At 43.3% G+C, this 13,098-nt stretch overlaps 1 protein-coding gene across 1 annotated transcript in view; it reads left to right on the top strand.

Moving 5' to 3' along the window:
• The window catches only part of LOC102369238 (sodium channel protein type 2 subunit alpha-like), a gene marked incomplete at its 3' end in the record, with an annotated part of 122,327 nt that overhangs the window by 85,614 nt on the left and 23,615 nt on the right, over positions 1–13,098 (top strand). The window contains exons 3-5 of the mRNA XM_006033438.2: positions 2,392–2,707; positions 7,215–7,345; positions 10,463–10,591. Coding sequence (XP_006033500.1) covers positions 2,444–2,707; positions 7,215–7,345; positions 10,463–10,591 — 524 coding nt within the window. The remainder of the gene's footprint in view (positions 1–2,391; positions 2,708–7,214; positions 7,346–10,462; positions 10,592–13,098) is intronic.

Below are 13,098 nucleotides of genomic sequence, written 5' to 3'. Positions count from 1 at the left end.
AGCAGTGCTTGCCTTGCCTCCCCTGTCCTGATCCCTGCAGGTGGTGATGATGGAGCAGGGTGGCAGGGTGAGGCCACCAGAGCTGGCCTCGCTCCCCCTACCTTGCTCCTTGGAGGTGGCAGCAGTGGTGCCGGGGGGTGGGGGGATTGTGGTTGGGAGGCCGCATGGGGGGGTGATGCCACTGGTGCTGGCCTTGGCCCACCCCTCTCCCCTTCCATCATCGCTGCCTGCAAGGCCGACACAGGCTGATGTGGCAGCAGTAGAGGGAGGAGTGGGCTCAATCTGGGAGGGGGAGGAGCAGGCGCGCCGTGGCGGCGGAGGGGGGAAGAGTGGACCTGAGCCAGTGCAGTGGTAGTGGTGGTAGTGGAGGGAGGGGAGGTGTTGGCCCAGGCCCGATGTGGGAGGGGGAGTGAGCCTGAGTGGGGGAGAGAGGCTGGGCTGTCATGGCAGTGAGGGGCAGGAAAAGCAGGCTTGGCCTGGCCTGGCCTGGCCTGATGCAGCAGTGCTGGGGGAGGAGAGGAGCGGGCTTAGGCTTCTCCTCCCCCACCCCACCCTCCCCTGCATCAGCACAGAGCCCGCTCCTCCCGTCCCCCTGCTGCTGCCCGGTTGGCCCAGGCCCACTGCTCCCACCCCCTTACCCCCTGCCATGGTGGTTCAGCTTCTCCCCACCCTCAGGCCCAGTCCTCCCCTGCATCGGGCCTGCTTCTCCCCTCCCACCGCTGCTGCAGCGGGGAGGTGGGGAGATATAAACTTCATGCTTCAAGAGTCTGACCTGTACATAGATTATAGGTAACCTGATGTATAGCCTACTGATAAAAGTGCACCCAGCCTTTTATTTGCTTGCACCTTAAAACATGAAAACAAACATTTATCCCAAAGTTTATCTGGCTACCCACAACAGCATAACATAGATTCTCACCTGTACTGGCTGGGAAGATTTGAGAGGTGGGAGGAGTGTGTCATGCAGCAGGTCATTTTCACAGCAGAGCCTGGCAGCAGGTCTTTTTTAATTTGTTGAGTTATCCAAATTTTCCTCCAGCCTGTGCCCAATATTTATAGATGGCTGGTTTTAATATTCTAATAAAGCAGTGGTCACCAACAGTAGATCTCAATTCACCAGTAGATCTTGGAGCCTCTTGCGGTAGATCTCGGAGCCTCCTGGAGTTGATCTGAGGCTGGGGTGGGAGGCTGAGTGCCCATGTACATGCACCCGTATGCCCCAGCCCAGCAGGTCAGTCCACGGGGGAGAGAAGAGTCAGGGGCTAGATTGAGGCCTCTGCAGTGAGGGACAGGGAAGCAGAGGAAGGAGCAGGGGTAAGTTGAGTGGGGCCCCAGCTGGGTAGGTCTTACCTGCTGGGGAGGTGCACCCCCAAATAATTTTTTCTCCCTCTGCCTCGATCTGCTCCGCCCCCTTGCCTCCCTACAGACTTACCTGCTGGGCGGGAGGAGGTGGTGGTGGCAGTGCACGTGACATTTTGGGTTGCTTTTAAATGCCAAAGATGATTTCCTACTTAAAAAGGTTGGAGACTACTATAATAAGGGATTCCTGACTGGTTTTATTTAAATTGCTTTGTTTCACTGAAACTTTTGGAACTGGACTGAACCAGAACTCTTTTAGACTTCAAAGGTGTAAATTAGTTGGGATTTATATTCATGGGAGAGAGGGAGGGTTTCTTATTGCCTTTCCTTACCCATTGTGGAATGCTATTTCTGTTTCTTCACCACCTTAGTTTATGGACTTTTCTGACATGGCTGTTTTTGTTTTTATAAATTGACTAAGCATTTTAACAAAAACATATCTATTATAGCAAAATAACATTGAATACATTTGGTTATATCAGTCACTACTACTACTACTTTAAGATACAGCAATGATATAGGGTATATGGATTATTTAACATATGGCCTTCCTTTATCTCCTTTTAGGCCTTGTGGGTTTTTTTAATTGTGTTTGATGGTTTCCTTTACTTGCTGCCCAAGTTAATTGTCACATCTGCAAAGGTTCACACTGCAGTTATTCAGAAACAGGCTTTGGGCCTTTTGCTTAGCATTACTTCTGCAGCTTAGGCTAGGCCCCTTGAAAATGGCCAAGGCTGGCAACAGGTTCTATACTTTGTCTGAGCTGGCAGCCCCCATTCCTCAGGAGAGAAGTCCCACTGCTATTGTGACATAAGTGGACTCTTTTTGACAGCAGTTCTTCAGAGAAACCTATAGTAATTAGGCTCTCCATTCTCTTGGACCTCTTTGAAAATTTCAGTCTTAATGTTTTAGATAGTTTACTTTGAAGTTGCTGATAAAATATAATAAACCATTAAACTACACTGTTTGTTTGTTTTGTTGCTGTTGTATTTCCCTGTTCTCCTGACTTTCTGTTTTCTTATATTCTTCTAGGACCTTCTTACAATTTAGGCTAATGAGGACTTAACATTTGCAGAATGAAAAGATGGCACAGGCAATGCTGGGACCACCAGGACCTGACAGCTTCTTCTACTTCACTAGAGAATCTCTTGCAGCTATTGAAAAACGTATTGCTGAAGAAAAGGCTAAAGGAGACTCCAAAGATGAAGGTGGTGATGAAGGAAATGGCTGCAAGCCCAATAAGGACTTGGAGGCAGGAAAAACACTGCCATTTATTTATGGTGACATACCTCCAGGAATGGTGTCTACACCACTGGAAGACATTGACCCATACTATATCAATAAAAAAGTGAGTGTTTGTACATCCCTGTTGGATTTAATATAATGTAAGTTTTTCGAACACTGGCATGGGTTGAGAGGAGGAGAGCATATATTAATTTTGCAGTCCTGGGGATAATTGTACAGCTGTACTTTGCAATATCCCAGGATAAACTGTTACTACCTCTTATCTGGGAAACTTTGTCCTGGGATAAATCCTAATAATGGATATGGATGTCTGTACAACTGCACCTTGTCCTGGGATAAAATGGTTTGGCCTGGGATAAATGCAATGTCTGTTTGCAGGATTAGCCAACTCGACCATTTCCTTTACCTGCCAAAGCCATGAACCAGCAGGAAAACTGTAGTTGGTTAAGTTTAGTAAAGTAACTGCTTGTGTTCTTTTTGGGCAGGGAACTAGGTCATTGCAAAATTAGGGACCTACCAAATTCACAGCCAAATAGGGGTATGTGGCAGCTCCTTTAATCTTTCAAACTCCCTCTGCATGCCCGTCCACCCCCTTCCCCTGCCGTTGATTGGCAGAGGGGCCCTGCTGCTCCTTCCTGATTAGCAGGGAAGCAAAAACTACGGTTTTAAATACGGCATGGTTTTTGCCTCTCAGCAGCAAGTACTGGGGCACTGGGCCCCTCAGCTAATCAGTGGCAGGAGGCAAAAATGGCATCATATTTAAAACCGCAGTTTTTGCCTCACTGCTGATCAGGAACAAGCTGCAAGCATGGTGCCTTCAATCAGTGGTGGAGGGCATGTGGGCAAACCTGCAAGATTAAAGGAGCCGCAGTGCACCCCACTTCTGCTGTGAATTCGGTAGGTCCCTAATCATAATGGATTAAGCTGTATGTTAGAAGAATATTTGCATTACTGACAAATGGAATATGTACCTGAACGGGTTGCTATTTACCATCTTTGCTTTAGCTTAAGCTTTGGAAGCATTTCTTCTTGTATTATTCCCATTCAGCTGTAAGTTCAGAATGCACCTGAACTTCTTATATTTAAGTATTCATTTGGGGAGGGAGAGGGGGCACAGGAGAATGAGAATTATGAGAATATCTGAGAGTTACCACAATAGGAACCAAAAGCATCTCTTCTCATAGGCTGTCCACAAAAACCCTAGTGCCAGATGAAAATAAATTTTTAAATTGAGGTTATACCATATATTTGGCATGCTTGCTTTTTTTTCTAAAAAAAGCGATAACATCATTGCTAACTGATAATTCAATCTGAGATTTAACAAATTAATTTTAATTCTCAGTTTTCTGTGGGAGAACTTGGACTGTACCTAAATAGGGCATGTTACATGTCATGTACATCAATGGGCTCCAGTTAATGTGGCAAACAGACCAAGATTCCATATTGTCTGAGTGAAGGAGCTTGCACAAATTCTTCTGTCTCCCTGAAGCAATTCAGTGTGGCTGGGTATACATGGGCACCAGCAGATGTAGACCCATCCCCCCCCGAGCTTTACCAGAAGAGGAAGCGCGTTAGTTTGGGCATGCTTTTATCTAAAGTTGATTGAATCAGCTGTTAGATAAAAGTGCCAAAAAGCCCCACCAAAGCGTGCAATCTATGCAGATATTGGGTGAACCTGGTCAAACTAATGTGATGATTCTTTTGGGCATGTGCTGTGGGGCAGTTTGAATTGAATTCTTAAATACAGAAAACAGCTATAAAGAGTGGAGTGTTGGTGTGATGCTTTACATGGCCTGCGTTACTAAGCAACTAGTCTGATACTTTTTGAACCAAATAGAGCTTTTTCCAGGATGGAAGGCAATGCTTAGTTTAGATAACAATTTCAGAAGGTGTGATTTCTGCCATGAATTTGTTATGAAGGTTATACCTGTAGAGAGCCTACTGTGACTGGAACTGAGTCTGATGACTCAGGGACACAGGCTTCGAGTCCTTCCGGAAGTGAGTGGTTCTTGTAATCATTCAGTTACTTAGTAACTTGGATTTCATTGATGTGAAGGCTGCAGGTTGATGAAAGAATCTAAGTCAGATGTCCTGAATGATGGGTATGAGAGGACTTTCTTTGAAGCTCTTCACTCTTCCTACTAGAAATACGTTATTTTTGTTAGGAATCTGCCTGTTATCTTTTGACCAGTTTTTCTCACCTTCGTGCATGTATGGTATAGTAAGCTGTCACGTGTATGGTAGACGAGATAGTTTAACCAACTCTCATTGATGAGCAAGTTACTGTGGACTCCCTAAGGGACTGTAAATTCTTACTATAGTTTACATAATGATACCTTCCTTATGAACCCTACTTGAAGGGCTTGCTGTATTGCCTGTCGAGAGGAAAGTTTAAAGATTAAAAAATATATTTTCTGAGAAATGGAGTTTCTTATATTATAAATAATATTAGAAAGAGAAGAATGGATGAAGAAGAAGAATTCATGAGAGAATGCAAAATAAAGTTTATGCTGGTTATGAAAGAAAGCTGAGAAATTAAGAAAGGAGAAAAGAGAAATACAGCTAAAGCATATCATCACTGTCCACAAAATGAAAACTAAATAAATAATAAACTAAAACTAAATGGCAAATTAAATGAAAACTAAATAAGAAAGTGCTTATTTAAATAAGTAACGGTAGAAAATTCAGTATAGTTAAGTATTGCTCAATAAAGGAATAAGTAGTGAAGAGACTTTAAGGACATGTTATTTTTGGAGACAGATTTATTTTTTCCTATCAAGATAGAAATTGAAGCAAAGTTTCTAATACAGGATATTGAAAAATAAAGGCAGTATTAACCAGAATAAGTGGTCTTTGAATTTAGAAGGCCTGGAGACATGAATTATGATGTAAAGATTTATTATGCATCAGTTGCTCCAGAATAATTTAATGTCCTTACCAAATAGAAAGTATATCTAAACTGGGGTAAATTATCCCTCTTTCTTTGCAGGGTTGGCAGCTTTGGTTTAGCTTTTTATCATTGCAGGGTAAAAAGGCTGTTATTGCAGAGCAATTGACAAGTACCATATTCATCCAAATCTAAGATGACTTAGAATTTAAGATGACCCCAAAATAGCAGACTTATACTTGGAAAATTTACAAATTTATTATAATTTTCCATATCCAGAATCTTATTTTTGGAGGGTCATTTTAAATTCACCCTTCCCACTGCCGCAGCAGGAAAAGCATCAGCAAGGGTCAGGCCCTCCCCCCCACTACTTGTCCCTCCTGCAGCCTACTCCACCCAGCAGTGTCTGCAGATTCTAGCCCACCCTGCAGCTGCCCTCCCCACTTGTCCCCTGCAGCCTCTGTCCCCCCACACAGCCTATGCTCCCTGCAACCCTGCCGCTTGCTGTTAAGCACTGCTCTGGTTCCAGCTCTGGCTCCATTCTCTCCTGGAGATGGAGCTCATGCAAGCTTTGGCTCTACCCACCCATACAGAAGGATATTTCAGCACCCTGGTGTTGGAGCTGTTGCTGTTGCTGTTGCTGCAGTTGTATTTCCAGGCATGTGCTCCATTCCTGGGAAGGAATGGAAATGGAGCAGAAGCTGGAGCCTGAGCCACGCTTGACAGTAAGCAGCAGAGGCTTTGGCAGGCAAGTGGCTGTTGCAGCTCTGACTGGCCCCAACCCAGGCTTGGGGCCAAAGTCAGCCACCCCCGCCTCCGCCCCTGCCCCCGCCACTTGGTACTTAAATCCAAGACAAAGAGCTTTTTTGCTTTTGTAGAATGAGGAGAAAAACCTCATCTTAGTAAGCCCCTTTACCTCACAGTATGTGGTTCTTGTATCCGTACCATAAAGTTTAAATGGACTGCTGTCTGTAATTATTGAGGAAATAACAAGAGCCAGAAATAAGTAATTTCTAAATTGAACAGTGGTAACCAAATTCTAGAACTGTTAAGAAGGAGAATAATTACAAAACAGCAAGTGACACACTACAATTTAATTATGATTGTTTGACACTTTCTTGAAAGTGTTTACCTGTTCAAAAAGGTTTGTATTACTAGTGCTAATGATAGATAGATTGTGTCGTGGGTGAGACAATATATCCTTTAAAATCTTCTCCTATCTACTTCCGTCGTTTGAAATGATTAAGTAATAGGAACCTAATTTCAGATGTTTGTGTTTATGCAAGTGACCCATGTCTAGAACTCTAAATTAGATGCAAAATCAGCTCATTTGCATATTCAAATTGAATCTCACTAAAGTTTTTAGAATAATGGCATATTTGTCCTGTAATCTTGTATTATATTCTTCTATGTGTGTACATGCATTCATGTGATATAGTTGGCTTTAATTTGGACGGTTCTGCTATATACCTGAAAAGCATTGAAGTAAATATATCTTGAGGGCTGTGAATGAATGTATTCTTCATTGTTTCTGTAGAAATTTAGGACCTAATGCTTGTTTGTGTACTTACATGATTAAAGCTACTCAAAATAAGTGTAGCCACTAACGTGAATAACAGCTACAGGCTTAGTCTCTTTATTTACAGCAGTGCATGATTACTGGCATGTATTTATAATATCTAAATTCTGAATCTCTTGTGTTCTTTTTGTTCTTTTTCCCCAGACTTTTATAGTATTGAATAAAGGGAAGACAATCTTCCGATTTAGTGCCACACCTGCCTTGTACATTTTATCGCCTTTCAGTTCTCTTAGAAAACTAGCTATAAAGATTTTGGTTCATTCATATCCTTTTCAGTTGGTCTGGCTAAAAATATTACTGGTCTGTTTTTAATGTTTAATAATAATTGGTTGCTTGTTTTAATATTTAAATATGTATTTCCTGTTAATTTTTTCTCACAAAATCTGAGCGAAATTGATCACCTTAATTATCACTGATTAAATAAGGTGAAAGAAAGAGATCCATGTTGTATATTTCTAATATACATTATTTGCATAGCATCAGCAGTCACTGTTCTCATATTTTTAAATTTACTTTGACAGTTGCAAATTAAATAATTTCATGATAGCATCATATGCATCGTTAAGGTGCCATAGCCCAGGAAACCACCTAATTGCCTGTGATGTAAATCCAGTGTGAGAAGTTATTACTGTATATTCCTTGACTAGTGTCTACATTATTCAGCATTTTTATTATGTGTACTATTTTAACCAACTGCGGATTTATGACAATGAATAAAACTCCAGAATGGGCAAAGAATGTAGAGTAAGTAAATTATATCATAAAGAAGAGTATTGAGAATTAATATTAAATATTTGTACAGTGCTTCTAAAATGTAATGTGCCATACCAGTATCTTTTATTCTTTTCAAGGTTATAGCTAATGCTAAACATTTTATTCTTTTCTTTGTTATTTCAAAGGCTAAGTTAAGTCTTTGGTTTTCTCATCCTCTAGTTTCTTGCCCTTGCCTGAATTAAAATCACTGCATGTTATGCTTGTCAAATGCTACTATAATTTTATCTACACAAAATTCTCTTCAGTGGCTGTTACTATCTTCACATACAGAATTTACCCTCTCATGAACTCTACCTCTCTTTGATTTTCATGTTTTTTAATTTTTTCTAAAAAGGAAGACAGTTATTCTGAGAGAAAGTGTTGCCTTTTTAGGTTGTCAAAAACAATACAATAGCAAGGGAGGGGCGAATGGGGCAACTGCCCCAGGTGCCAACAGGCAAGTTGAGAGTCAATATTTTGTTATAAATATTTCAGAAAATTCTGGCAAGCATGGGGGGGTGGGGCATTAGATCCCCGGATCAATGTGCGGGGTGAGAGTGGGCTGCCACTGTGGACTTGCCACGAGCACCAAACTTCCTTGCCACAACACTGGTCACAAATCATTTTCTTTTAAAATATAAAAGGAGGTCCCTGACTTGAATTCAAGCAAAAATGCTAAGTGTGTGTCTTACAGCTTTTTCTTTGGCTGGGGCTTGGCAGTGCATCTGGTTCCTGACCCTGAAGAGTGTGCAACAAAGTAAAAAGGAAATATTCTATCAAAAACTCTTCTCTGAAAGTCTGGTTCCTTCGAGGATTGTTCTCTCAGAAAGCCTATACCAGCCTGTCTGCAGCTCACAACATAGGAGAAAACAAACAAACACAATTGGCTTGTGAACCAGTATTGAACAATCTAAGAATAGAATTTGTTCCAAGGTGTTTATATGACTTAAAGGCTAGAGGCAGACATTCAGAAAGCCTGAGCCTGAATTGTTCAATTTTTGCAGGTTAGTCTCACTTGGCTAGGCTAAACTGATTTGTAACTGAACAGACATTCTCTCTGTACTGAGAAAATGTAGGCACATGCCTTTGGCTAGAAGCTGGGGGGCACTAGAGTAGCCCTCCCTTCACTTACACAGTGCTGAGCTGAGGGAGGCATGGCCAGGTCCTGGCAGGAAGTCCTGATTAGTGAGGTCTGTCTGCACCATCCCAGGCTTTTCCCTGCTTGCTGCTCAAAGGGCAGCAGTGTTGCCAGCCCCCAGCCCCCTGCTAGCACTCTGAGGCAAAGGGAGGGGGGTGCAGTGCATGCATCTGTTGATGATACAGAGCTTTTCAATCTTTCTCCCTGCTTCTTTATACTGTCTGCAGCAAACTGACAGGCAAGCAAGCCAGCAGGGGGCTGATAACAGTGTTTATCACCCCATCAGCAAAACAATAGCCTCTCTGATTAGTTCAAACTCTTCTTAAACAGCTTACCAACCGACCTGTTGATTAGCTCCAAAAAGCCCTAGGCAGTCACTGTTCTTTCTGACTGCCCCAGTGAAATTGGAGAGACACACACACAGACACTTCTTGGCAGTAGCTAGCATACCACATGCCTAGGGTCCATGGGGCTGGGTTCCCTGCTATGGGAGATGGGAGAGAGTGGGGATTCCTGCTTGAGCAGTGAGGTGGGGGTAGAGCAGGGGGAAGCCAAGCTTCCCTGGGACAGACATTGTATAAATTGGTTTGGGTTTATCTTAAAGTGGTTTCAGACATTTTCGGACTGGTTTATGTGCACTGAATATCTTACCTGTTACAGGTTTAAAACAGTTTCTGATCACTTAAACCAGTTTATGTGTAATGTATGTCCCTAGCCTAAGTCTGTCAGCTGCCTTTATCATGGATCATGAGGCCTTCTTGACTTGCCTTTTAGATTAGTAAGAATTAATATATCTTATGAATCCATGTCTCTTTTTTGACTATCACTTCTGGGGGTTGGAGGTCTCAAACAAGAGTTCTGTGAATCCCTTTCTCCTTTTGTTCAGTGTGCATATAAAGCTACTGGGAAGGACAGTGAGGCTTATCAAGTATCAAGTACATGGTTCCACAGTGATAACTGAGAGCTTAATAGACTTCACCATTGTTTGGATTGGGTCCCATAGTTTCATCCCATTCAGCCCACCAGTGCTGTCAAATACCTTATCCAATGTACAAGTTAAATTGAGATAGAGATGACTGAAGTGAAATTGATAAGCTGAGAGAAGCAACTCAGAAATTATGGCTGAGGACTTTATTTTCCACGTACTGGGTGTGGATGTGTGCCATTTGTTGTAAAGCAGAAAAAGGAGGTGTCATAGGATGTCCAGGCTGCCATTAGACAACCATATAGCAGTACTTTTTTAGAAGGCTTTTTTATCTTTGTTCAGAGAGGAGGTCATGATCACTTTTCACAGATATGGCTCTTCACTCCTCAAAAAGTGAGTGAGAGAGACACAAATGTGCTCTCAGTTGGAAGGCACTGAAGTCCTGCAGTGGGTTTTTTGTTACCTGTGATCCAGTAATGTGAAACGCAGTCCATTTAACCATTATTCTGAGTGCTTCTCCATGTCTTTCCAGTGTCATATATTACTGAATGATAACTTTAAAAATATTTTCTTTAGGTACACTTTCACTGGAATTTATACTTTTGAATCTCTTGTAAAAATTATTGCAAGAGGCTTCTGTATAGATCATTTTACTTTCCTTCGAGACCCCTGGAACTGGCTTGATTTCACTGTTATTACCTTTGCGTAAGTATTTTAATAATTGTTTTAAGAATGACTGTGTACTCTCAGAACTTCTTTTCAGTGGTGAATTTCATTTATTTATACATATATTTTGATGCCTGAGAGGTTATTTGTAGCCACATTTAAAGCTTGTAGTTGCATGTTAAAGCTTTTACAAATTTTTTTAATAATTCACACTTATAAAATGTTATAAAGAAACAGTATGCCATCCGCTTGCGTAAAAAAGAAGCTGCTCTTCTGTCTTCACTGTACAATTTAGCCAGACTAATTAGGATTCATAGAGAGAGGATAAGTTAATTAGGATAAGAGAGAGATAGTTAGCCCTATTTACTCTAAAGTAGTGTTTCTCAGCCTTTTTAGATTTGAAGCACTCTTTGTTAGACTAGAGGCATTCCTTGAAAAATGCTAACTCTTAGTTTTCGCTTGTTATTTGACTAATAAAAATAATAGATCAATTTTTCTTTTGCAAAGATCACAACTGGCCAGAAGTTTTTAATGCTATGGAGATGCTACTGAAATCTCTGGGTTTATTTTGTGAATCTAACAGTGCATGACCACCCCATGGCACCCTTGAAAGGATCTCCAAGAACCCCAGGGTGTCGTGGCATCCTGGCTGAGAATCACTTGTGTAAATTCAGGCATAAGGCAGGATAAGGTGACACCTTAGCCGTGATTGTGGGATCAAGCATCAGATTCCATCACACCTTATTGCTGGTGCAGGGGGAGCCCAGGATCATAATCCTTGCATGGCAAATAGCAAGCTCCTATGGCTGGGAGCCTGTCAGCTGCTCCAGGTTCCCAGCTGTGGGGATATACCATGCCTCCCCCTAGGCTGGGAGGCATCAGATGATCTGGGCTTCCAGACACAGAGACACACCATGCGCCCCTGAAACTGGAACCCCCTTCAGCTGATCCAGGCTCCCAGCAGTGGGTCATGTGGTACATCCCTGTGGCTGGGAACTCAGATCAACTGACAGTGGTCCCATCCACAGCTGGGAGTACTAGCCTGGTGTAACAAGTGGGTGTCCCAGGGCTGGTCTAAACGTAAGCCCATCCACTTGTCTCTGGTCAAAGCACCTGCCTACTTTGCCCATCATGCCTTAGATGATACAACAGAATGATGTTAACAAGGTGGGAGGCTGCCCATTTACTTGCCCTAGTGACAAGGGCCTATGTACACAGCTCTGACCACCCCTGTATTGTCCCATTCCTTGCAGATGTCATCCATGTTCCTCCAGTGTCGCACACTGGGACCTGAGCTCTGCAGTTTCATACGGGACTTCCAGTCCCCACTGGAGCTTGCAGTCCCAGTGCCTTCTCACTGGGCTTTCAGGTGTCCTTCACTTGGGCCTCCAAGCCCCATCCCAATTCTGGGCTCCAAGCCCCATTTCCATTTAGGGTTCCCAGCCCCATGCTGGGCTCCAAGCCTCACTCTGGGCTCCAAGCCCCATATGCTCCACAGTGGGCTTCATAGTATCCCCTGCCCTACACTGGGCCTCAACAAACCCTTTATCTCTTTTCCCAGGAGCTTCTCATATAGCACCCCAAAGGCTCAGGGCCCCTTCCCCCTGGAGCCTCACTCCTAGCTCCTATGTGCAGCCTCAGAGTTCACGGTGAGTCTTGGCACTGCCCCAGGTCCCTTCCTGACCTGGGGCCGTGCCTCAGAACTTCCCCTAGCCTTTCCCCTCCACGGGGTCACCTGCAAGGCAGTGGGTGCTGAGGCTTTCTGGTGCCCCATACTCTCCCGTCAAAGGGGAGGCCCCTGGAAGCTGTCCTGTCACAAGCAGCCCCACCACACCATCCAACCGCAGCAGAGTGTAGTTTTAGGTCATGCCCAGGACCAGGAGCCTCTAGCTATCCCCTTAGCTCCTGCCCATACATCCAAGGTGTCCAAGCAGCAGCTCAGCTGGTGGTGTCTCTCCAGCTGCCGGCAGCAAACTGTTGCCGACTTGCTGTTCAGGGCCCTGCTCTTATAAGGGTCAGTTGGGCCCTGTTCCCAGTTGGGCCATTGTGCCTAACCAGTAATTGCCACTAGCTGCAGACTACCTGGCTGCTGCCTATGCACCTGCAAGTAACAGAGCACCCAGTTTTCTGTTATACCTGGCCACACATTCAATTAATGGCATGAAAGGAACCAGACACAAAGCTTTTACACATTTAGTCCTTGTTTTATCACACAATTAATTGCATGAATGTGTGGCCAGGTAACAATAGAAAACATGATTAACTGGTTAATCATGTCTTATGTATAATGTGTATCAGTTGCCAGGATTCTTAACCAGGATTCTTAATCCTGGTTGAGAATCACTGGCCTAAAGTCAGACAAAAGGCAGGGCAAGGTGGCATCCTAGGGCATTTATATATGCCCTCTGGGGGAGAAAGGGAGGTGCTTTAATTAGAGTAGCTCTTGGAGCTGCTCTAATTAAAGAGCCCAGAATGTCTTTTGTATTAGTGTTCCTGTGCTTCAAAATATCAGTGGGGGTGCTTTATCTGAAGCTTGTTGAATTAGC

Source organism: Alligator sinensis, unplaced genomic scaffold (assembly GCF_000455745.1).
Source record: "Alligator sinensis unplaced genomic scaffold, ASM45574v1 scaffold1166_1, whole genome shotgun sequence".
NCBI classification, from domain to species: domain Eukaryota; kingdom Metazoa; phylum Chordata; order Crocodylia; family Alligatoridae; genus Alligator; species Alligator sinensis.
This window is presented reverse-complemented; position numbering and strand designations above follow the sequence as displayed.